This window comes from Siphateles boraxobius, unplaced genomic scaffold (genome assembly GCF_051911475.1).
Source record: "Siphateles boraxobius isolate OS27281-9 unplaced genomic scaffold, OSU_SipBor_1 7, whole genome shotgun sequence".
Lineage (NCBI taxonomy): Eukaryota > Metazoa > Chordata > Actinopteri > Cypriniformes > Leuciscidae > Siphateles > Siphateles boraxobius.
Genome location: NW_027509197.1, coordinates 39270954 through 39297500, shown reverse-complemented (window position 1 = coordinate 39297500; position 26547 = coordinate 39270954). Strand labels below are relative to the sequence as shown.

At 35.9% G+C, this 26547-nt stretch overlaps 2 protein-coding genes across 5 annotated transcripts in view; one reads left to right on the top strand and one right to left on the bottom strand.

Annotated features, from left to right (window-relative positions):
• Positions 1-4354, top strand: part of ubxn4 (UBX domain protein 4) — a 37768-nt gene extending 33414 nt beyond the window's left edge. Inside the window, exons 12-13 of one of the 2 annotated variants that reach the window (XM_077215850.1) lie at positions 2383-2579; positions 3815-4354. In XM_077215850.1, the coding sequence (XP_077071965.1) occupies positions 2383-2579; positions 3815-3953 (336 nt within the window). In that variant the 3' untranslated portion in view covers positions 3954-4354. Of the gene's footprint in view, positions 1-2379; positions 2580-3814 lie in introns of both variants that reach the window. The other variant, XM_077215849.1, reaches the window with a different exon arrangement.
• Positions 4355-4787: 433 nt separating this feature from the next.
• The window catches only part of parp14rs3 (poly(ADP-ribose) polymerase family member 14-related sequence 3), a 36992-nt gene continuing 15232 nt past the window's right edge, over positions 4788-26547 (bottom strand). For all 3 annotated transcript variants that reach the window (XM_077215804.1, XM_077215805.1, XM_077215803.1), the window contains 19 exons: positions 25032-25101; positions 24710-24814; positions 24098-24160; positions 23395-23571; positions 21957-22120; positions 21845-21875; positions 21178-21282; positions 20136-20198; positions 18063-18239; positions 16019-16191; positions 15478-15577; positions 15269-15388; positions 14659-14721; positions 14395-14574; positions 14132-14311; positions 12743-13360; positions 11020-11174; positions 8034-8208; positions 4788-6999 (listed from right to left, as the gene is read on the bottom strand). In XM_077215804.1, the coding sequence (XP_077071919.1) occupies positions 6704-6999; positions 8034-8208; positions 11020-11174; positions 12743-13360; positions 14132-14311; positions 14395-14574; positions 14659-14721; positions 15269-15388; positions 15478-15577; positions 16019-16191; positions 18063-18239; positions 20136-20198; positions 21178-21282; positions 21845-21875; positions 21957-22120; positions 23395-23571; positions 24098-24160; positions 24710-24814; positions 25032-25101 (3015 nt within the window). In that variant the 3' untranslated portion in view covers positions 4788-6703. The remainder of the gene's footprint in view (positions 7000-8033; positions 8209-11019; positions 11175-12742; positions 13361-14131; positions 14312-14394; positions 14575-14658; positions 14722-15268; positions 15389-15477; positions 15578-16018; positions 16192-18062; positions 18240-20135; positions 20199-21177; positions 21283-21844; positions 21876-21956; positions 22121-23394; positions 23572-24097; positions 24161-24709; positions 24815-25031; positions 25102-26547) is intronic.

Sequence of the window (26547 nt, the reverse complement as noted above, 5' to 3'; positions counted from 1 at the left end):
TTGCCCCGAGTTCATTAAATAAGCACATTCGTTTATATTTGTTAAAATATTATAATGTTTTTTTTTTTACGTTGATAATGAAAACTGAACAGCACGAGTAAGATGGGATGCATCGGGAGTCAGACATTGACCACTTAATTAAGTTTCATTTTGTAAAAGGCCTTTCTTTAAAGTGAATTTCGTTTTGTATAAATTGTATCCTAATTTTAATATTTTTTTTTTTATCAACCAATAATAAATAAGAATCAAATATATCAGACAACATAATCATGACATGATCGTGCGCTGGCGCGCCGCGGTCACTTGCATTGAAATCTCATCATAAATTAACCGAAACTCAGTGTATGTCTCACAGACATGAAAGATATCTAAATAAAGCTTGAAATTTCATTAAACGAAACAATTCAAAACGAAAAGAAATAGGCCACTCGCTGATAATTTAATCCATGATGTGCATTTCTCTCTGCGCGTTCTATACGGAAATGGCGATCATCATATTAAACGAAACTATTCAAAACGAAAAGAAATCGGCTAGATTACTCTCTGATTATTTAATCCATGATGTGCATTTCTCTCTATCGTTCACTATGGAGAAGGCTATTCGTCAATTTCTTTAAACGAAACAATTCAAAAGGAAAAGAAATATAGACAGCATACTCTCTGATTAATCCAGGATGTGCATTTCTCTCTATACGCGCGTTAACCACGGAGATATCAATCGTCAATTTCTTTAAACGAAACAATTCAAAACGAAAAGAAAAAAGCTAGCCTATACCTTCTGATTATGTAATCCATGATTTGCATTTCTCTCTATATATGCGCGTTCACTAGGAGATGGCGATCGTCAACTTAATCTTTGCAGCACTGACAGAAAAGTTGTATTAATAAAAATCAATGGACGCGTGTCACCGGATTTACAAATGCACTTCTTGCTTGTTGCTTGTTAATTTAATTTAAATGAATTAATAAAATGAATACAATTGTCATAATTAAAATAAATAAATATTATTAATTGCCCATTTTTGCTCATTTATAAATGGTATTTATATCTACCACCCCCTCAGCACCTGGGTTAAACAATTATTTGGCGGCAACATATTATAACGGCCCACGTATTAAAAATAGTCGAGTCTAAATAGGGCTACGGCTCATATTACATTTAATGCCGTCAACAGGGATCAGACACAACGTGCACGGGTTGGCCTTGATTTTTTTTGTGTGTTTTTTATGCCCGATCTGGTATTCAGTTTCTGAACGGTGTAGACACAAGCCAACAGTTGGGTGACGCTGTCTGAGCCTTATGTCATAATTTTTAATTAGTCACGGTAATACCGTATACCCCGGTAAAATAGGGAGGAGGTTTGACGGTATAAAAATTTGGATACCGCCCAAGCCTAATATGTATTAGGGATGCTAACCGATGACCGTTTGACCGATGGTTGACCGTCTCAACGTTAACCGATCAAAGTTGTCGGTAGTCGTTTAAAAAAAAAAATTTATCTCTAAATTAGGTTATTATAGACAGTGGACTAAACGCTACTACAGTTAGCCATCTCATTCCAAGATATTTTTGTGTGAAGTGAACAAATCCCTCACACTCAATTTTTCATAACTCGCCTGTTTGTACTTAATAAACCAATAAAAAACATTTGGCGATCACAGGGTTTGCGAAAAGTAAAGGCTACAGGCTAAAACACTGGAGGTTAGAGCCAGGGCAGATGACATGATGAAGCGTGCAAAGAAAAGTAGTGTGTGGGACCATTTCACCAAAAAGAATGGCACAGTAAGTTGCAACTTGTGTGATACAGTGCTTAAATACAGTAGTAATACTGTAAAAATACATTACATCTACATTTCAGTGTGTGTGTGTGTGTGTGTGTGTGTGTGTGTGTGTGTGTGTGTGTGTGTGTGTGTGTGTGTGTGTGAGAGCGGGAGGCAGAGAGAGATGCGACAGAGTTGCGAAATTGCAGGCGCGGCTCGAAATGGCTGTTATTTCAAATAGCGTGGCATATTTGAAAGTAATCGGTTAACAGGTTTCAACCGGCTAATGAGGCTCGGTGGTCGGTCAAGAAAATTTTTAGTTTTCGCCATCCCTAATATGTATATAGTTATATATACTAAATATATTAGTTTCACCTTTTAATTTGAAATTCCTGAAATGCATGAATTGTCGCACGATATTCTAATTGTTCGAGTTTCACCTGTATATTTAAATATAAAAGTGCATGATAAAAAGTGCGTTAGATTAAACTGGGAAGGGTCACAGCACTGGCATATTGTTGTCCTATTGTTAGTTTCACTGCTTCTATTGTTCTCATTTGTAAGTCGTTTTGGATAAATGAATGAATGTAGATGTCTTCCCTGTGATTGGTCCGTCAGCAGTCGAGCCGGCCGTCCAGCGCTGTGATTGGCTCGTCAGGAGGCGTCTGGGCTCTGCTGGGCTCGCTCCTCTACCCACTGCTGGCCATCTGGAGGATCATCAGAGGATTCCTGTTCAGCGCCGCCCCCCCTCCCGCAGCCGGACAGAACCAGCACACACACAACACACACGACTCCGGCGCAGGCGCAGAACCAAAGAGGTGCGTCTTTGGCCTGTGGGCCTCGCTAGATATGTTTCCATCCAAAATTGTGAATTTAATGAGGACCTTTAATGCTCAAATTCCTTTAGTTTAATGTTGCTGTATGTTGTTTTCTTCATTCTCTATATCAGTGTCTGATTTTTAATTCTGAAACGCCTTCATTGTAGTCTTGAGTTTCTTCCGGGAACAAACACGTCTCAATTTTCCTCATTTAAATAATTAATACGCACAATAAAGGGGCGGGGCCTGTTTGAGTTAGTTAGTAGTGTGTTGAAACTGGGGGTTATGGTAAGGGGCGGGACATTTCCCAAAAACACTTGAATCGATCGACCATCACACACTGATCCAGCCGACCAATCAGAGCACAGTGTGCTTTTCAGAAGGAGGGGCTTCATAGAGACAGGAAGTAAACAGAGCGTTACTGACAGACTGGGAAGAGAGGAGCCGCAACAATGGAAAATATGAGGAAAATAATCAACATTTAATAAACAAAAATAAACAACAAAACTTTGAAAAGGCGTAATACGTCCCATGTGTTCAAGTGAACAAGATCGTCACTTCCTGGGAAACTGATGTAAAATATCAGTAATTAAATTAAGTTTCTGCAATCGGGATTTATTTCCGTCTCAGAGCGTCAATAAACGCTGTCATGTTATCTTGCGTTCGGATGCTGGTGTTCGGGAACACACTCGTGTGTGTGTGTGTGTGTGTGTGTGTGAGACGCTTCTGGAGGGAATTAAACCAAATCATTCTGATCACACACTTTAACTAAGGCTTTTCCTAACCACCAAACCAACATTTAAGATGCTGCGATGTGATTGGTCCGCTGGTTAGTCCAGTTATCCAATCACAGCCTCTACTGAGGCTACAGGGTTTTTTGTTTTTTTTTGCGCATCAATGGGTTTTATTTGCTCAAAGTGTTTCCGTTGTCGTCTTATCAGATACAAAAAATGATCTGCTTCAATTGAGTGCATGCTTTTAGTGCACATTTTTAGAATTTATGCACATCTTGGTGTTAGTAAAACAATACAATATCCCAAAATTTGCATACAAATAGATGGATGGAAACATATCAGTGATTCTCGTTTCATAACTAATTAACACTCCATCTATTGCTTCAGCATTTAAATCCTTTTGCTTATAAAGTGAGGGAGTCGTCGAGGCTCTATCTATATCATGTGTCAGTGAGAGGAATTTCTACTCAGTTCTTCTCGTTCTGCTGTTTCCCGCTCCAGAGATGCAGTGCGTAAGAGGGTTCTTGAGAAGAGGCCAGAGGACTTCAAGAAAGACGGGAAAATATACCGACTACGGACTCAAGAAGACAGCGAGGACGACAACAACACCTGGAACGGCAACTCCACGCAGCAGATGTAGTGATTCGGCCCCGAGCGGTTTGATTTGAGTGTGTTTCAGTCTTAACATGGTGGGTTTATCATTTAGGGCTATGGTTTCCATTTCCCCGTCCCCCCCCCCCCGCTCCATCCCGCATGGGTAAATCAAATCAGGTTAGCGTAATCGCTTCTGCGTGCCGACTACTTTAACCAGGACAAACACACTGGTTCACGGATGATGTTCTGTTATTGCCAGGGTTGATTTAATACAGTTACAGTATTTAATAAAGCTGTGAATTCCTGAGGGCTTTGTGGCGTTTTATACGGTGGTTTTGACCCCCACAGCATCATAAAATGCCTCGGCAATAGAATGTCTTTCTACTAGTTCAGCACAGATGCTACTTGATCCTTTAACCATAGAATAAAATATGTTTTTCAATGAAACACTTCTGACTGAAGTCATTCTTCTCTTTTGTTTTTTAGTTGTGGTTTAATCCTCTACACTGTAAAACATATGATTAATAAGTTATGTTTTTCCATTGCTTTAACTCATCAAAATAAGTTAAGCAATTTCCAACTTTTTTTTTGTTATGCAAGATTCAACTCAGTTTAATGTAGTTTAATTTGAAATTACTTTATACTTAGACCTTTTTGTTTTACAGTGTAGAACTATCTTAAGAAATTCATTAATGTGTAAAAATGTTGGACAACTCAAATTGATTAATTACCTGACACAATAATTTGCAGTTACTACTATCTGTTGTACTCGGTGTGATCATGTTTTGTAATTCATATTAAAGGTAAACATATTTTGAGTTTTCATTGCTTTTACGTCTGTATCATCAGTTTCTGTGTTTCTCCAGTTATGACGCTCGTCTCACAAAGATCACAAAAATATTTATTTTGAAGTTTCACATACAGATTAAATCAATGTTTCATACATTCAGAATGATGATTAAAACACTGCAGAACGTGCTGTCGATCGATTTAACCTTAGAGGATTCATTATAGCAAAAATAGTGCCATAAAAAGTGATGATCACAATGCTAGTAGCAATATTAAAAACATCCAGATATGAGAACGTGTCACGTGTGAACGGATATAAAATATTTAAAATATTCTGTTTGTTAAAAGGATACAGCATGTATTAATGTTATTATTTATTAATACATTCTTAAGTTGTATCTGTTAATATTATTTAATGGATTTGAGCTAACATGAACTAACAATGAGCAGCTGTATTTTTATTAACTACCATTAAAAAAAAAATAATAAATGCTGTATTTCTCATTGTTAGTTTATGCATTGTAAAATGGCACCATATTCACTTCTAAAGACACTCATTGAGATTTACACATCTGTCACATTAATTATCTTCATTTGGGAGCTTTATTCAGTAAATATTGATGAATGCAATTATTAAATTACACTTTAGTTTAGGGTTCAATTCTCATTATGAACTAGTTGCTTATTATCATGCATATTACTAGGATATTGGCCGTTTATTGATATTTATAAAGCACATATTAATGTCTTATTCTGCATGATCATATTCTACATCCCTTAATCACCCAATACCTAAACTTAACAACTACCTTAATAACTATTAATAAGCAGTAATTAAGAGTTTGAGGCAAAATTCATAGTTAATAGTGAGAATCGGACTCTAATCTAAAGTGGGACCAAATTAGCTTTTCATGTAATTAACTGGTAACAGTTTACAATAGTTCATAGTTAACATTAAAAACATTAGTTATGACGCTTCTAAAGCATTTATTAATCCCAATGTTAATCCTAACATTTACTAATACATTTTTAAGATCAAAAGTCGTATCTGTTAATATTTAATAAGCAAACATGAACTAACAACGAACAATACTCTACAGGATTTATTAATCTTGAAAATCCATCTGTAAATGTTGAGATTAAGATCAAAAGTGAACATTAACAGATTAATAAATGCTGTAATAAATATATTACTCACTCATTGTTAGTTCATGCTAGTTAATGCATTAACTAGTGTTAACAAATTTGACCATATTTTAAGGTGTTACCAATTAATTTAGTGATTGTTTTTTTGGTGATATACAGCGCTACTGATAAAAGTTGCGTCTGAAAACATATGTTCATGTGTTTGTCATTGTGACGAGATCAGTGTAAAGTCATCTAGACTCTCCCATCTGTCGGCATAGCTAAATATGCCTTTTAAACAAGCAGGATGCACTTAAATCTGGGTAAAGCGCACTAAAATCAAGCAAATAAATCTGCCAATGGAGTAAGCAAAACTGACTTGATAAGAACTCTTGAAAATAGCATACATATCTAGTCACTAATAAATGCTATTGGATCTTAAAACTAGACAAAAATACTTTTTAATTGTAATTTTTTTACACTTGTAATTTTAGTGAAGGTTGCATTAAAACTATAATATTTAACCTTAAATTTAGCTTATTTATATGTGTTAAAGATACACAATAACCTGAAAATAGATGAAAATTCTTAAAACATCCCAATAAATGAATAATTTTAGGACACTTTACCTAGATTTAAGTGCATCTTGCTGCAAAATGAGCTATAATTCACTTGGCAAGACTGAAGACGACCAATTTTCTTAAATTAAGATTTATAGTCTAGTGTGCAAAGTATTTTATAAGAGTTTTTTTAATCTTTCATGGCAAAAAAACCCCAAAACGACATATTTTCTAGAAATAAGATTTTTTTTACTTTCTTAGATTTCAGTTTTTGCAGAGTTTGTAAAGTTGATGGTGTGCTGGTCAGACGGAGATGAGCAGACTATATAGATTTGAAGGTGATGAGGTACTCTGGATACGCTCCGGCATCGCAGAACACCACGAAGATGAATGGGTTCTGAAGGCTGTCCACAGCGCAGTCGTGCAGGCCGGCCCGCGGGTCACCGGGCCTGATGGGATCCGGTTCCTTCATTCCCTGCCGGCTCTTACACAGGGAGCCCGTCACCACTCGCGCTCGGTAGATGTACTTCAGCCCTCTATCATCGGGGTTGGAGTAATGATCCTGACAGGAGTACCAGGCCTCTCTAGCGAAGTACGTGCCGTCACCGTGAACCACCGCTTGAAACCAAACACACGTCAGAGGTCAGTATTGTGAAGAAACTGGGAGTTATGTATGGAAGCTCGTTTTCAACACGGAATAATAAAGGTAATTGTGACTTTTATATGTCAGGAGTCAGAATTGTGAGATGCACTACAAGAAATGATTTCCTTACTCAGTATTTTTGTCGTCTTTTCCAGAACAAAAATCGTAATATCCAAGTCATTTTGCTTGTCACGTAAATGGATTTTGATGATTTTTTTCCAGAAAACAACATAAAGTAAGTTTATACTTAAAACAAGAACAAATATCTGCCAATGAGGTCTGAGTTTCCCCTGTGAATTAAGTTTATTTTTCTTTAACCACGGGCAGATATTTGTTTTCGTTTTAGGCATAAAATACAAGATTTAATATCTTCAGTAATTTTGCATCTCCAAAAAAATGTATCTTGATTTAAAAATGTTTGTACTGGAAAACTAGACAAAAATACAAAGGAAGAACATATTTTGTGGTGTAAAAAGTTACAATTCTCTATATTTTCTTTATTCCATGGTGGAACCAAGCTTTCATAATTATGAGAGAGAAGAGTCTGATATTTATTTTATTTTATAAATCTTATAATGTTTTAGGCCACATATTTTATCCACAAGTGTAAATTTAGTAAGATGATTTTTTTTTGAAGACTCTACATGATTGATTGATTGATATCTTTATTTTGAACTTGTAAATACAGGGGGGGAAAAAAAGTAGTAGGAAGAAGTCAAACTTATGTACTCCTACCCCTTTACACCCTTACTACTATATTTAAGGAAATGGCTACAAAATAACAAATCTATAGATAATAAATCTATAATCAATGAAAAAGTACATGTATCTGACTTCTGATTCTTCTATAAAGATGGTAAATCGTTTCAAAAGGTATATTATGTTCTTGCTCGCTGGCCTATAATGCAAAATACTGTCATTCTGTAGGTCTTCATATTCTCTAATAAAAGAAAAAGAAAATCAGGCATTATGGGTCAGCTGTTGAACGGAGACCCGAGACATAACTCACCGTTTCTCCCGCAGAAGCTTCGGTTGAAGCCGTTCTTGTTGATTTTTTGGCAGATATCTTTGGTAGTCCCGTGATAAAGCATGCGCTCGTTTTTCTGTTTGGGATATTTCTTATCCACGGCCTGTTTCAGCACACAGTATCTCTGCCACTGCGACTGACTCTGAATCCTGTCGATCTGAAGAACCATTTCAGAAGTTAATAAACACAGGCCTATCTATGAGAAATTACAGTCACACACTGAGAAAAATGATGTTCTTCCTTGTTTTCCAGTACAAATATTGAAACATTCTTAAATCAAGATATATTTACTGGAGAAGATTGAACGATAATCTGTTTTACTGATATTTAACGGGATAGTTCACCCAAAAATGAAAATTCTGTCAGTATTTACTCTCCCTCATGTTGTTCAACCCCGTAAGACCTTCGTTCATCTTCAGAACACGAATTAAGATATTTTTGATTAAATCTGAGAGCTGGATCACTCCTCTATAGGCTTCTTGAGGGATTGAAACTTGCCGGTGCCGAAAAGTTATTAAAGACATCGTTAAAATAGTCCAAGTGACTACAGTGGCTCAATCTTAAGTTTATCAAGCGACGAGAATACGTTTTGTGTGCAAAAAACCCCAAAATAAAGACTTTATTCATCTATTCATTTTCTTCTGTGTGTGCGCCTTTGAGTGAATTTACGTTTGTACGTCAGAACGTAGGCTCACTATTGGCCGACGCTGGTCATGTGAATGATGCGTGTGACGCTGGCCAATAGCGAGCCTACGTTCTGACGTACAAACGTGAACTCACTCAGAGGCACACACAGAAGAAAATGAATAGTTGAATAAAGTCGTTATTTTGGGGTTTTTTTGCACACAAAAAGTATTCTTGTTGCTTGATAAACTTAAAGGTCCCATATTGTATAACTTCCTGAAGTTTTATTTTATGTTTTGATGTCCTTAAGAATATATATTTGCGGTATAAGTACCAAAAACCATCTCAATATACTGTTTACAGCTGCTTTCTCAGGAGCTCTGCCAAGAACAGGGTGATTTTGGCCTGTCTACTTAATATTCATGAGCCTCTCTTCTGATTGGCCTGTTGTTTTCTGAGTGACCCACCATTGGTGGAGACTGAAGGCGGGGACTGAGGCCCCATTAGTTTAGAAATGGAGACCTTTTGCTATGTTTGCACCTCCCGTCCAGGCAAAAACGAAGACCTAAAACGGAAAAGTTTAGAAACGCTGCCGACCCCGTTTTGCGTTTTGAATCTCCGGAAGGCGTTTCAGTGAAGACGGGTCAAAACGCCTTAACCCAAAACCAAAACGGAGGACTTTAGAAACGATGACGCAGAGGCTCACGCTCGGCTCTCTGATTGGCTGTCATACAACGTAAGAAAACATACAACAACAGCCTGGACTACCAGTTACGTTAGTGCAAGTAAATTCTGCATTTCACAATGCTATAACTGCCAACATGCGCCGGATCAAGCTATTATTCGAGCGATCTGTGACCATTCCAGTGTGCAGCGGCGGTATCGACCGTACATGGAGCGTCGGTTCTGGGTTAAGCCGGGAAGAACCAGCGCATGGTGGGATAATTTTATCAATGAAGTTGTGGCTCCTGAGGATTGGTGTGAAAACTTTCGAATGTCCAGATCGGCACTTATCAACCTCAGCGAAATCTGAGGAACAGTCAATCTGATTCCTGTTTACACCGGCACGCGCACGCCCAGTGTAGGTGAATGGTCACGTGATCCGCGTTTTCAGTCGTTTTAATCTGGACGGAGATCAGTTCTAATACGCAGCTCAAACGCTGGTGTGGACGGAGATCGTATTTGTTTTAATTCTCCATTTCTAAACTAAAACGCAGTAGTGTGGATGGGGACTGAGTAGTTCTGACATCACATTTATACAGAAGTCACAAAAGCACAGCTACTTTATGCAGGCTGTGTGCATTTGTCTGTGATTTTGGACTGTTTTGAAACTTATATGGTAGTTTCATAGACCAGAGACCTCTGATATCATAAACACAGCCAGGAAATTTCAGTTTTGACAATATGGGACCTTTAAGATTGAGCCACTGTAGACACTTGGACTGTTTTAACAATGTTTTTACTAACTTTCTGAGCCAGCAAGTTTCAATTAGAAGCCTATGGAGGAGTGATCCAGCTCTCAGATTTAATCAAAAATATCTTAATTTGTGTTCTGAAGATGAACGAAGGTCTTACGCGGTTGAACAACATGAGGGAGAGTAAATACTGACAGAACTTACATTTTTGGGTGAACTATCCCTTTAAGAGATTTTCCCCCACCGGTTTTGTAATGTAGTGGGAAGTTCGGATCATTTTACTGACTCGGATCTTTGAATCTCGTATTCAATCTGGTATTTTCGTTGGTGAAATAAGAGCAAAAATAGGCACCATTGTGTTTAAAATGCAAGTCACTTGATATTAAGTTCTTGTTTGTGGAATAAAATCTAAATCACATTTGTAATCGTGCTGATATTTGGAGAAAAAACGTCACTCTTCGTGTGATATTAACTATATTAAATGATATAAATATAAATTTTACTGACTCTTAATCTTTTTTCAAATTATTTCGTTCATTTCAGCAGAATGTATTTAAAATGTTAATAAGGCATCGTGTCTGAGGGGAGAGGAGTCAACAACGGCGTGCAAAGGTAAAATAACGTGCCTTCCTTAATTAATACTTTATTTAACATAACCATTAATGCTCGAATGATATCTTACATAAATGCTTGATATGTGGCGCTAAAAAAAAATAGAGACCAACTCACGTAATCCGTCAAGCCCTGTCCCTATAAAGACGTAACTTAACATGAATCTAATGACCCCATGTGCAAATATTTTTCTTGTTAAAAAGCAAAAACGAATAATTTTGAGCAATGTTTCAGAAAACAGGACTTAATATCTTCAGTGATTTTTCTTCTCAGGTAAATGAATCTTGATTTAAGAAAGTTTCCACTCATCATTTTACCTGTTGAACCTGTACGGGTGAGACATCGGGGTGTAAACTGGAGCTCAGAAAGGCTGTTTTTATCTTCTTGTACTCGGCTGAATCTGACTGTAAGGTGATGATTTCTAAATCCTGTCCGCTCATTTTGGTCCATGTTGAAGGAGGATGAATGATCGCTAAGAAACAAACAAGTTAAAAGAACAGTTTCTGCCATCATAAATTCACGACATACAACTGGAAATCAAATCTGTCTTGTTTTCTAGTACAAATATCTAAACATTCTTAAATCAAGATACATTTACTGGAGAAGCAAAATGACTGAAGATATTAAGTTATGTTGAGTGAAAAATGATCCAAAATTAAGTGACTTTATGCTTATAACTGGCAGAATATCTGCCAGTGGGGCCAGAAAAATTAACTTGTTTTCCCTTTGAATTAAGTTTATTTTTCGGACCCCATTGACGGATATTTTTTTATTGGTTTCAGCAAAAACTCACTTCATTTTTACAGATTTTCCAGAAAGCAAGGCAATTTTGCTTCTCAAGTAAATGTATCTTGATTTAAGAATTCTTTGTCTTTTCAAGTACAAATATCTAAACATTCTTAAAGGTCCCATATTGTCAAAACTGAAATTTCCTGCCTGTGTTCATGATATCAGAGGTCTCTGGTCTATGAAACTACCATATAAGTTTCAAAACAGTCGATCCACAGACAAATGCACACAGCCTGCATAAAGTAGCTGTGCTTTTCACAAGCCTTCAGTCTCCGCCTCCACCAATGGTGGGTCACTCAGAAAACAACAGGCCAATCAGAAGAGAGGCTCATGAATATTAAGTAGACACACCAAAATCGACCTGTTCTTGGCAGAGCTCCTGAGAAAGCAGCTGTGAACATATTGAGATGGTTTTTGGTACTTATACCGCAAATATATATTCTTAAGGACATCAAAACATAAAATAAAACTTCAGAAAGTTGTACAATATGGGACCTTTAAATCAAGATACATTTACTGGAGAAGCAAAATGAATGAAAATATGAATTTTTGTATGCTGAAAACTTAACCAAAATTAAGTGACTCAAAACAAGAAAAAACAAGAAAAAAAAATCTAAATTAAGTGACTCAAAACAAGAAAAAAAAAAAAAAAAATCTGCCAATGGAGTAAGAAAAATAATATTGTTTTCCCTTTGAATTAAGTTTATTTTTCTGACCCCATTGACAAATATTTGTTCATGTTTTCAGCAAAAACTCACTTAATTTTTACACATTTTTCAGGAAAGTTTTGTTCCTCAAGTAAATGTATCTTGATTTAGGTATTTTTTGTCTTATTTTCCAGTGCAAATATACATACACTGCAAAAAATGCTTTTCATACTCAGTATTTTTGTCTTGTTTCCAGTCCAAATATCTAAAAATTCTTAAATCAAGATGCATGTACTAGATGAGTAAAATGATATAAGATATTATGTCCTGTTTTCGGGGGAATTCATCAAAATTAAGTGATTCGATGCTTAAAAAAAGCAAAATGATCTGTCAATGGGGTGAGAAAAATAATGTTAATTCAAACAGAAACAAGATTATTTTTCTTACCCTATTGGCAGATAATTTAGCTTGTTTTAAGCAAAAAGTCACTTAATTTTGATTTATTTCCCCAGAAAACAAGACTTAATATCTTATGTCATTTTTCTAATTTAGTAAATAGGTCTTGATTTAAGAAATGGAACACCGTTGTATTTTTAACTCGTACCCGTTTCCGAGTCTCCCAGCAGAGTCCTCTTGATCCTGCAGGATTCCTGCTTGCTGTTCGTGAGCTTCATCTCGCTGAAGTTCACAGTGTAGCTCTCTCCATTCTCCTGATACTGAAAGCTCTTTAGCTTACGGTGGAACGCGAGCTCGATGTCGTAGCTAACGCTGTTATCCAGCGACTCCCATCGCTCTCCTCTGAGCCGTTCCCAACACAACACGTCCCGCAGACGCGTCACCTCACCCGCTCGCGTCTCTCTGTCACGCGCCGCTTGGATGAAGCCGTTAATCTTCAGCACGGCATCCAAAACGTCATCTTTTTTCCCTGATACTGTTAGCTTATCCAGACCGCTCACCAGAACGCTGATCTGATTGACTCGGCTGATGCTCACGATGTTCTTCTTGTCAGTTTCAGGAAGATCAGCGATGTGTCTTGACTGGATGTCTTTACTCACACACTCATCAGAGATCAGCTCGTCTAGGATTCTCTTGACATAGGCAAGGTTTGCATGGGACGTCCCGTAAACGTCAACGGACATAACGGGGAACGAGACCGAGGCCGTTTCTCTGGCTAGACACAGAGTTGGTTGTTTAGTTCGGGTCACTGGTGTCTGTTGAGGAACTGTTGAGAATACACAAGAAACCAGGTTAGTTCACACTGTACACTGCAAAAAAATGCTTTTCTTACTCAGTATTTTTTCCTTGTTTCCAGTCCAAATATATAAAAATTCTTAAATCATGATGCATTTACTAGAAGAGTAAAATGATATAAGATATTATGTCCTGTTTTCTGGGGAAATAAATAAAAATGAAGTGAATTGATGCTTAAAAAATGCAAAAAAAATCTGACAAGGTATTTCACCGCATATTTGTCTTACCCCATTGGCAGATAATTTAGCTTATTTTAAGCAAAAACTCACTTCATTTTAATTTATTTTCCCCAGAAAATAAGACGTAATATATAATCATTTTACTACTTTAGTAAATGCATCTTGATTTCAGAAATGTTTGATATTTGGACTGGAAACAAGACAAAAATACAAAGTAAGAAAACCATTTTTTGCAGTGTATGTTGAATTTTGGAGGCATTATAAAAGCAATTCCTGTACACATTTCCTGTAGCTCAAACAGTAGAGTGTTGGTGCTTGCAACGCTATAGTCATGGGTTCGATTCCCAGGGAAAGCAAGAACTGATAAGAATCTAAATGTGAACTCGAAATGCAATGCAAGTCGCTTTGGATAAAAGTGTCTGCCAAAAATGCATAAATGTAAATAGATTAAATCACAGTAAGATCGACTGTACATCGTTAAAACAACAATCACCATATTATTATAGACAAAATACATCGCAAACCTCTTATGTGCACACACTATTTCATGCACTGAAACGTACCAGAAGCCTTCCGAGAAATCTTCTTGCACTTTTTGACAGCTTCCTGAAAGTCGGGCAGCAGTTTGGCTTGGAAGATCACGATGTGGACGACCTTCAGATGTTTCGGCGAGTCCTTTACGAACTTCATCAGAGCTTCAGTCATTGCATTGGCGACTCCTGATGCCGCCAAGTTTCCAGCTCCTAAAGCACATTCAACATTGTGTTTTAATCCAGACCTCTTGGTTTGAGTTTGCTAATCTGTATTTCTGAATGCATGAACTTACCCGTTCCAAGAGCTGGGAATGAAACCGACTGAATGTGATTTTCTTCACACATCGTCAGAACTTTATACATGGAGCTGCTGATGCCTTTCTCACTCGTCTGCCCAACCATTTGAACGATGTGTTTGATGTTTGAAAGATTTCCCGCTTTGGTCAAGATCACACCGTCGGCAGGCTGAGGCGCTTTATGCAGGAGAGAAACAATGAGCGATTATTCTCTTAGAGGGTATTTTGGGCCAGAAATGGCCAAATTTTTTAAGGCTGTACCTTTTGTTTTGCACTCGTTCACCACTGTTTGTCCTGATGCTTTGAGAATGGCTCCTGATACACCTGCGCGTGTATAAAGACATACAATGGTCAGCATTATTTGTATAGCCCTTTATACAATTCAGATGGTTTCAAAGCAGTTTCACAGGAAAATAACAGAATCAATAAATTAAACTTCATGGAAAATGAGATCAATTCAAATTCTAAAGCTCTAAAAAGACAATAGTGTCATTATTCAGTTCAATGTTGATTCAGTTCAGTTCAATGTTGATTCAGTTCAGTTCAATATTAATTCAGTTCAGTTCAATGTTGATTCAGTTCAATGTTGATTCAGTTCAATGTCGATTCAGTTTATTTCAGTGTTGATTCAGTTCAATGTTGATTCAGTTCTGTTCAATGTTGACTCAGTTCAGTTCAATGTTGATTCAGTTCAATGTTGATTCAGTTCAATGTTGATTCAGTTCAATGTCGATTCAGTTCAATGTTGATTCAGTTCAGTTCAATGTTGATTCAGTTCAATGTTGATTCAGTTCAGTGCAATGTTGATTCAGTTCAGTTAAATGTTTATTCAGTTCAGTTCAATAATCATGTTAATTAAAAACAAACTTACCCGAGTTCAGATTGAGGCTTGTGTTCGTGCTGTTAACAATAGCCTCAACAGTCTCTTTGGTGATGTCACCAGAAAACACCTTGACTTTAATTGGGCCAATTATCATCTCCATTGGGTTTGCTGGTGAAGTTAAATATTTTAAGCAATTATGAATATCTACAGTATAGCAGCACATTTACAAAAGGTTGCGTTTTCAAAAGCCGCATTACCGCTGGCGTCAGCTTCTTGGTCAGACGACAAGCTTTCTTCTATTGAGCTATAATCCTCATACTCATCATCACCATCTTCATCTTCATCATCCTCACTTTCCTAGTTGTGGGTTGATATTAATTAAATGTGCACAAAAGCATTTACACGAAAACTGCAAAAATAATGTTGTTCCTCAGAATGTTTGTGTTGTTTTTTCCAGTACAAACATTCTTAAATCAAGATACATTTACTGGAGTGTTGTTTTCTGAACAAAAATGTACAAATCAAGTGAGTTTTTGCTTAAAACAAGTAAAAATATCTGCCAATGGAGTCAAAAAAATTATCTTGTTTTTCCTTTGAATTCATTTTATTTTTCTGACTCCATTGGCAGATTTATTATCTTGCTTTAAGCAAAAATTCTTCTTTTAATTCAGAAAACAAGACTCCAGTAAATATATCTTGATTTAAGAATGTTTAGATATTTGTACTGGAAACATTTAGCAGTGAACGATCCTTCCTTTTTTCAATCATCTTGGTTATGGTTATGGTTGGCATCACTACCTGTGCATTTGCAGCCCATGTTTTAAGACCTTTCTGAAACTCTTGTAGGATGTTATCCTGGTTAATCACGATGTAGATGAGTTTGATCACAGTTGGGACGTTTGGAGTCAGATGATCCTCAAAGGCCTCCAGCATGGCAGCGATGGCATCCGCAGCCTGAACTCCTCCACCACCTTTATGAATGAATGAATGAATGAACAGAATCAGATTAATATACCTTTAATAACAGAATGAGACGTCATTCACATGCTGCATTTAAAACCTGTTTAAAGGCCCACTGAAGTGCCTTGGAACGTGCAGCTTTTTTTGACGAGTTGACGTAATTTCCACTGAAACTAAAAGCCAAGGCGGGACATATAGAATGGCTCCTCCCCCTTTTCAAATAGCCAATAGCGTTTAGTTTACCCCACAGACTGCAGTCGTACTTGACACCACTATGGAAGCACTGATGATATGTTGGATTCAATAGTAGAGATGTAAATAAATTCTAGCCATTTCATTCTTAACCAACGTACAGTTGGAAAACGGAATAAAACTTGAGTGTTTAAGCAACATCACACACACATATTGCTCCGTCAACGGTCGCTTTGGCCTGGTGGTGTTTATAGCATAGGGGGCGGAGCTTTAGATTCTAGAGAGCATTTGATTGGACAAAAGATTTGATGAGAAGCTGAAGTCCGCGGTGATGTCATAAAAATCCCTGATCCATTTTAGCGGAAGTGAGAGACTGTAAGTTACTAAATGAGTATTTTGTATCTCCTCAATGTGATTTTTATCATTGTTTTTGAACACACCAGCTTATTCATAACCTAAAAGTTGCTGTATGTAACTTTTTTACTCTACTTAAGCATAAAAATACCATAATATGTTTGCAGATATTGAGGAAACATGCTGAGTTCACATACTCGTTTCTCTGGAAAACACTTCTACAGCCAGTCATTTTACTTTGAAATGTGCGTTTCCAGGCTGGGATGTCTGTTTTTTTCTTTTTGTCTGTGATACTGCAAGTTGCCAATTTGCCTATTTTCATTGTCAATTGTGCTCATTCCCCTTGCGTGTAAACAATCTCAGATTTTTGAATTTGGATTGCAGTACCTATTTCGACCACAAGCTGTCATTCTTACAGACTGCTCCTTTAAAGAGGTCGTCGGATGCCCGTTTTCCACAAGTTGGTATGATTTGGTTAGGGTCTTCATGTAAAGGTTTTAACATACTTTGGTTAAAATTCCTCAATGGTTGTGTAAAACAACACCCTTTTACCTCCTCAAAAACAGCTCTGATGAGCAACTGCTCACAGAACAACAAACTCTTCCATAGGGGGTGTCGACACAAGACACATAAAGGCCACATTTACACACAGCCAGGTATTTAGAGAAACTAATACACCCCCCCCCCCCCCCCCCGTTTTCAATAATAACATTGTGTACACAACATCGATTTACATCAACCCGCATAAATACGCCGTCGAGCGCCAACATAACTCTGCCAAACTGGGTGCTCACATGACGTTAAGCATTTTCTGGCGCATGATGTGACGTTTGAGAACCTAAAACCCCGTTTCTCCCAGTAGACACGGCAACACATAACCGGCGTTATCAGAAATCTCCACTTTGACCTGAGTTTTTTTCTGTGATTAACACGGGGTTTTCGTGTAAACTAGAGGCCAAACAGCAGGGAAATATCTGCGTCTTCCCTTCGTGTAAACGGGGCAAAAGTGCTGCTTGGCAGACAGTATACAAATGGCTGAGGGAGGAAACATGCTAATATGTGAAATATGCTAATACGGGACAGTCGTGGGTGGAGCATGAGCAATATGACATCATATTGCTCGGCTTGATTATTGAGAGTGTTTAGGCTTTTTAAGGATTAAAAAAACGATTTTTTTCGTTGAATGGTGGTTGTGTGGAAAGACAGGTTTATATGCAAACACCATATAAAAGTGAATTTTGCATCCGATGACCCCTTTAAGGTTCTCCTATTCATGCTAAGAGCTAAAAAACGTAAATTTTGCTTTCAGTGGGCCTCTAACAGCCGACGCTCGTACCGGTGCCGACAGCCGGGAAGGAGAGCGTGGTGATCTGCTTCTCCTCGCAGCGCTCCAGAACCTTCTTCACGCGGGATATGATCTCTGCCGCCGTGTGCGGGCCCACCATGTGCATGATGACATCACACTGCAGGTTCCCACCGCTGGTCACGGCTGCGACGTCGTTCTGCAACGGACCTTCACAATAAAGAAACCAGAACGTCAGATGCTTGTTTAAAAGTGCATTGTGTAATATTTAGGAGGATCTGTTGGCAGAAATGCAATATCATATACATAACTGTTTTCAGTGGTGTATAAAGACCTTACTTAATGAACCATTGTTTTTATTACCTTAGAATGAGACATTTCTGTCTACACACACCGCGGGTGTCCTTACACCGAGTGGCCCTAAACGGACAAACGCGTTTTTGTGTTGTTCTTCGTGCAAAGAAGCGAATAAAACACTGACACAATGATGAACAAGTTACAATAATATTCGCAATAACATACACTGCAAAAAATGCTTTTCATACTCAGTATTTTTGCCTTGTATCACCAAATATCTAAAAATTCTTAAATCAAGATGCATTTACTAGATGAGCAAAAAAGCTAAATGATCTGCTAATGGGGTGAGAAGAAAAATGTTACTTCAAACAGAAACAAGATTATTTTTCTTACCCTATTGGCAGATAATTTAGCTTGTTTTAAGCAAAAACTCACTTCATTTTGATTTATTTCCCCAGAAAACAAGACTTAATATATTATGTCATTTTTTAGTAACTTTAGTAAATGCATCTTGATTTAAGAAATGTTTGATATTTGGATTGGAAACAAGACAAAAATACTAAGTTACAAAAGCATTTTTTTTAATGAATAATAAAGTAAACATAATTTCTTAATTTATCTTTGTAAAGAAACCTCATTGTTTAACTGACAACTCTCTGCTGTCTCAGTCGACGACATCACTTCCTGTCGGCCACCGAAACTTCTGTTGGTTGCAATTCCCAACATCGCCACTAGAGCTTTATTTTTGCTGAGTGTGTTTTGAGGACTTTTAGTGAAACCAACTAACTTCTTTATGATTGTAAGTGTGTTTGTGCATCTTTCATCATAACTCTTGCTGTGATACTTTGTATCTAATGACATTTAGATTTTCAGTAACAGTTTACTTAAAGCCTTTATGTGTAATGCATTATAAAGGCATTCATTACGTACGTTAAAATGCATTATATATTTTCATAATCTTTGCAGAGTCCCTTGTTACATCTGAAATTGGTTGTTTGTCATATGTTTAAATGCATTATACTTTCTAAATGCATATCAATGAATAGATAAATGGTTTAATGTATTATAACTGTGGTTACAATTATTCATTCATGCATTATTATAAGGTGCATAATTAATGCATTAAAATACTTTTATATTTTACTTTATACTTTTCCGTAACTGAAACGTACAAATACTTTTCAATTATTATTAAGTAATATTATTGAATTGGCTGCACTGACTTCAACTGAGAAAACTGAATTGTGCTGAATAATAACACTCTTATAAGATAAGATATGCTTATTGTGGAATTTAACTCATTTGTTTCTAATTGAACTACAGTTATTGAACTGAACTGAATTGAGCTGTATAATGACACTATTGTCTTTTTAGAGCTGTAGAATTTGAATTTGCCTCATATTTGATGAAGTTTACATTATCGATTCTGTTTATCACCGTGAAGCTGCTTTAAAACAATCTGTAGCGCTGTAGAGATAAAGGTGAATTGACTTTTTGGTCTCACTGTAGTGTGTGTGTGTGTGTGTGTGTGTGTGTGTCTCTGTCTGTCTGTCTGTCTGTCTGTCTGTCTGTCATTTAATCCCACCAGACTTACAGAAACATAATGTTTTCATTATTTACATACTGTTAGTCATTCTCACAAGACATTAAAAATGGATTAAAAGTTTCTCACTTCCATTTGTTTAACATTACCAGTCCCTGTCATTCAGTATCAGTTCAGCCCAATCACACCTGATATCCAGAACATCTCTTGCTCATGTGATTGATTATTATCCAGGTGTGATTATGTGGTGTGTGACGTTCTCTCACCGTGTGTTTGACACTCCTGCTCCACAGACGCTCCCGCTGCTTTAAATACGGCACCCGATACACCTGAAGAACAAGGAGCTTTTGAGCTTGTCAAGGTGAGACACACTGAACATCATGTTTAAAACATCATATTTCGGTGTAGGCTTGCATTGCCATTCAATACGATTCAAACCACTGAACCCTGACCAAAGAGGGTCGAGGACAATGACAGCAAATAGAGAATAGGATTTGTTTCTTATTCTATGATGAACTTATATTTAAAAAAAAAAAAAAACTTTTGTTACTTAGTATTTTTGTCTCGTTTCCAGTCCAAATATCAAACTTTTCTTAAATCAAGACCCATTTACTAAAGTAGTAAAATGACGTAAGATATTAAGTCTTGTTTTCTTGGGAAATAAATAAAAATTAAGTGAGTTTTTGCTTAAAACAAGCTAAATTATCTGCCAATAGGGTAAGAAAAATAATCTTGTTTCTGTTTGAATTAACATTGTTTTCTCACCCCATTGGCAGATCATTTAGCTTGTTTTAAGCAAAAACTCGCTTAATTTTGATTAATTCCCCCGGAAAACAGGACATAATATCTTATGTCATTTTACTCATCTAGTAAATGCATCTTGATTTAAGAATTGTTGGATATTTGGACCGGAAACAAGACAAAAGTACTGAGTATGAAAAGCATTTTTTGCAGTGAAGATTTAAATGAGTCATGACATGATAAATTAAAAATGCCTTGTTCTTTTGACATATAAGAGGTCTTTGTACCATTAAAACATCCTGCAAGTGTCATAGTTTACAACGTCCTCCTCATTATAAACAAAGCGTTTATTTAATCAAGCCAAAAACGGCTCGTTTTGATATTATTTTAATAGCGCCTGGATCATGTCGGAGGATTATATGTTTGTTCGGAGCATTTGACTGTCGATTGTTTTTTAATAAAGAGTTGTGTTGGATCGGACAGCATGCATCTATGGCTTATTTCAGAGTAAATGATGTGTTCATGTAAACGTGTGGTGTATTTTGAGTTATATTTGATCATACTGACCTCCTCTCAGGCTCATGTCTCTGTTGGTGGTGTTTACAATCCCTCGGACAGTTTCTGTCGTGATGTCTCCTTTCTTTACCTCAATTCTGACACTTCCGATTTTGACTATAGAGGACGAGAAAGATTTAAAATGATCACTCCTGGAAATGCCAGAACTATTACATTGAAATGTATCTAAAAAACTACAATGCAAAAAAATGCTTTTCTTACTCAGTATTTTTGTCTTGTTTCCAGTCCAAATATCTAAAAGTTCTTAAATCAAGATGCATTTACTAGATGAGTAAAATGATATAAGATATTATGTTCTGTTTTCCGGGAGAATAAATAAAAATTAAGGGAGTTGATGCTTAAAAAAAGCTAAATTATCTGCTAATGGGGTGAGAAAAATAATGTTAATTCAAACAGAAACAAGATTATTTTCCTCACCCTATTGGCAGATAATTGAGCTTGTTTTAAGCAAAAACTCACTTAATTTTTATTTATTTCCCCAGAAAACAAGACTTAATATCTAATCATTTTACTACTTTAGTAAATGCATCTTGATTTAAGAAATGTTTGATATTTGAACTGGAGACAAGACAAAAATACAAAGTAAGAAAAGCATTTTTTGCAGTGTAGAGCATATTTATTTGCTAAATAAGCATGTGTATAAGCATGTTGTGAAAACCTTGATTTTCAGGCATCTTGTTGCGTGCAGGCTGCAGGAAAACAAATTGAACAAATTTAATATGACAAAAAAGAAATCTGGAAGCTATTTTTGTTAATCGATTGGTATTAACCTTGTTCCACACTTTGAAGTAATCACGGAAGTCATCAAAGATCTTCTGGTTGAATGCCACTATAGTGATGCTCCTGAAGCACGAGGAGTTCGGCTCCTGCAGATGTCTCTCGATCGCTGTGAGAATGGCTTTGATGGATTCTTTCGGTTCAAAGCCGCCTCGTCCTGCGGGAACAAGATTATTGCTCAGGACTTGATATTTCTTATGGAAGCCTATTCCCGCCACATAAGAAAAAATACATGCTTTCATTAATCATTATTATGAAATTTAAAATATCATTAGTCATAATTATGATATTTAAAATATCATTAATCATAATTATAAGGAAAAAGTAGTATGTCAATTTTGACTTTTTATCTCAATTATCTCAATTGACTATTTACTTAGTACATCATAGTTATGACTCATATTCATATTCAAAGTCATATTTTTTATCTTCATCTCACGATGACTGTCAATTTGTACTTTTTGTCAAAATTCTGACTATCATGACTTTTTGTCATAATGAGATAGTCAAAATTACTGACTTATTACATTAGAATTATGACTTATGTCTTAATTTTGACTATCATAATTTTTACTTTTTATGTCAGCTTTTACTTCGTCTTAATTTTGACTTTTTATCTCATAATTGTGACTTAGCATGCCATAATCATACCTTTATATCTCATAATGACAAGTCATAATTTTGACTGTCATTATTTCAACTTTTTATCTCGTAAATACAGTATGGAAGCATGACATTATTATGATTTTTTTTTTCAAAATTATGACTTAGTACACCATAATTATGACTCATTAGTTGACTTTTATGTCAGTTTTGAGTCATATTGTCAGTATGTCATAATTTTGCCTTTTTGTAATAATTTTGAATTTTTAAAATGTCAGAATTATGACTAAGTGCATCGTAATTATGCCTTAATGTCATAATTTTGACTTTTTATCTCATAATGACGCATGTCATAATTATGACATAATAGAAATGACCAGACATGCGAGATGTCGAATTGGTCACACAAGAGTCACCCATGTATATTTATTGAAAGAAATGATTTTTGTATGTCTTCCTTGCATATTTTATTGGAATTTCTTGCTTTAAATGATATTAGGCAATTTTTATTTTCAGAAAGTACATTAATGGACTTTTTTTTTAAAGTTTCTCCTGGCAAAATATTCGAATTTATTACAGTAATGACATAATTATGACATTTTGTCAATTATGAGATAAAAAGTCAAAATGATAACTTAGTACATCATAGGGTCAATTAGTACAACTTAATATGTCAAAATTTCAACATTTATGACATAATGACTTTTTTTGTCATAATTATGGTTTACCAAAGCATGATTTTTTTCCCCCTACTTGGCAGAAATGGACTTCCATAATTGCTCTAAAAAAGAATATTTGAAATATCAAACATTATGGTTTTTGTCATGCCTGTTCCAATGGCAGGAATGGCCAGAGTTGTGGCCATCTTTCCCTCACAGAGGTTCAAAACCTTTTCCAGAGAGGCTGTGATGTCTGCGATGTTCTCTGGCCCGACCATCTGAGCGATGTTCTTACACTGAAGCGCTCCAGCGCTCGTCATCACAGCTGAACCTGCTTTCAGAGGAGCTACACACACACACACACACACACACGTCTGGATCAAGTCACTCAGAACTGCCCCACTGCAAAAAATGCTTTTCTAACTTAGTATTTTTGTCTTGTTTCCAGTCCAAATATCAAACATTTCTTAAATCAAGATGCATTTACTAAAGTAGAAAAATGACATAATAAGTCTTGTTTTCTGGGGAAATAAATCAAAATTAAGTGAGTTTTTGCTTAAAACAAGCTAAATTATCTGCCAATAGGGTAAGAAAAATAATCTTGTTTCTGTTTGAATTAACATTATTTTTCTCACCCCATTGGCAGATCATTTTGGTTTTTTTAAGTATCGAATCACTTAATTTTGATTAATTCCCCCGGAAAACAGGACATAATATCTCATTTCATTTTACTCATCTAGTAAATGCATCTTGATTTAAGAATTTTTAGATATTTGGACTGGAAACAAGACAAAAATACTGAGTATGAAAAGCATTTTTTTTTGCGGTGTAATATAAGCATTACTCAATATTAAGAGACCTTATGATAATACCTTGCTTTTTGCACTCATCAACAACAGATTTTCCTGCAGCTTTTAAGATGGCACCAGAAACGCCTGTAAAATGATGATGATTAGATGGAAACAAGACTGGAAAACACTGCATGAAATGTAAAAGTGTGATGATGATGCAAGTCTGTTTAGTATTGATGTTACACTGCAAAAAATGCTTTTCTTACTTTGTATTTTTGTCTTGTTTCCAGTCCAAATGTCAAACATTTCTTAAATCAAGATGCAGTTACTAAAGTAGTGCAATTTTTAGATATTAAGTCTTATTTACTGGGGAAATAAATAAAAATTAAGTGAGTTTTTGCTTAAAACAAGCTAAATTATCTGCCAATAGGGTAAGAAAAATAATCTTGTTTCTGTTTGAATTAACATTATTTTTCTTACCCCATTGGCAGATCATTTTGCTTTTTTTAAGCATCAAATCACTAAATTTTGATTAATTCCCCCGGAAAACAGGACATAATATCTCATGTCATTTTACTCTTCTAGTAAATGCATCTTGGTTTAAGAATTTTTAGATATTTGGACTGGAAACAAGACAAAAATACTGAGTATGAAAATCATTTTTTTTGCAGTGTATAGCAAAGAAACACTTACCGGTGTTAAGATCTAAACTTTTGTTGGATGAATTCACTATGACATCCACCGTTTCTTTGGTGATGTCACCCTTTTTGAGGAATATTGGCACACCATTGATCCGCACTGATTCAATTCCCAGTCATGTGAAAAGAAAAGTACATTAGCAATTCCAAGTCCAGGAGTTGTGAAATTACATTGACATTTATGCATTCGGCAGATGCTTTTATCCAAAGCGTTCAAGGTATACAGTACATTGTATTAGTTCCTGCAATCGAACCATGACCTTGATTTTACTATTTGAGCTACAGGAAGGCATAAAAATATATATATATTATGGTACCTCTTTTGTCTGATCCGTGTTTTAGCTTCCAGGATTGAAGGGGGATTTTTGTTGACATGTCAGGAAATCCCTGTTAATAATAAAATATAGGCGATCAATAAAAAAAAATATGCACTGCAAAAAAAAAAAAAAAAAAAACCTCATGTTTTCCAGGATTAAACCCCTACAGAGTTTGTACATTTCCAAAAAGTGGCAAATGGAATGAAGTGTCCATAACAAATTATATGAAGTGAATCCAGTTATAAATGAAAGTCCTAACCATTATTTACATTTAGAAAATAGAAATGACCAGACATGCGAGATGTCGAATTGGTCACACAAGAGTCACCCATGTACACTGCAAAAAATGCTTTTCATAGTATTTTTGTCTTGTTTCCAGTCCAAATATCTAAAAATTCTTAAATCAAGATGCATTTACTAGAAGAGTAAAATGAAATGAGATATTATGTCCTGTTTTCCGGGGGAATTGATAAAAATTAAGTGATTTGATGCTTTAAAAAAGCAAAATGATCTGCCAATGGGGTAAGAAAAATAATGTTAATTCAAACAGAAACAATATTATTTTTCTTGCCCTATTGGCAGATAATTTTGCTTGTTTTAAGCAAAAACTCACTTAATTTTTATTGATTTCCCCAGAAAACAAGACTTAATATCTTACGTCATTTTTCTACTTTAGTAAATGTATCTGGATTTAAGAAATGTTTGATATTTGGACTGGAAACAAGACAAAAATAGTGAAAGTGAAGTGAAAGTGAAAGTGACACGTGATGGCCAAGTACGGTAACCCATACTTGGAATTTGACCTCTGCATTTAACCCATCCAAGTAAGTGCACACACATTAGGAGCAGAGTAGTGAACACACACACACACTGCAAACGTGGATACACACACCTGTAGCAGCGGGCAGCCTTGAGTGGCGCCCGGGGAGCGATTGGGGTTTAGCAACAGAAACGGAAGAGAATACAATGCTGAATAAAGTCATCGTTTTTGTTATTTTTGGAACAAAATGTATTTCCGATGCTTCAAAAAATTCTAACTAACCCCCTGAGGTCACGTGGACTACTTTGATGATGTCTTTATTGCCTTTCTGGACAAGGACAGTATACCGTACATAGATTTTCAATGGAGGGACAGAAAACTCTCGGACTGAATCTAAAATATCTTAAACTGTGTTCTGAAGATGAACGGAGGTCTTACGGGCTTGGAACGACATGAGGGTGAGTCATTAATGACATAATTTTCATTTTTGGGTGAACTAACCCTTTAAATGATATTAGGCTATTTTTATTTTCAGAAAGTACATTAATGGACATTTTTAAAAAGTCGTCTCCTGGCAAACTATTTGAATTTTTATTGAATATCAAATTGAAATTGGTTTACTATTATTATTATTGTTAATATATTTTTGTTTTATTTGTTTGTAGAGATAATATTCTTAAATGATTGCAATATTTTATCAATATTTTTCAGTATTTTAAATTGTATAACTTTTAAGTTTGCCTTGAATATAGACTT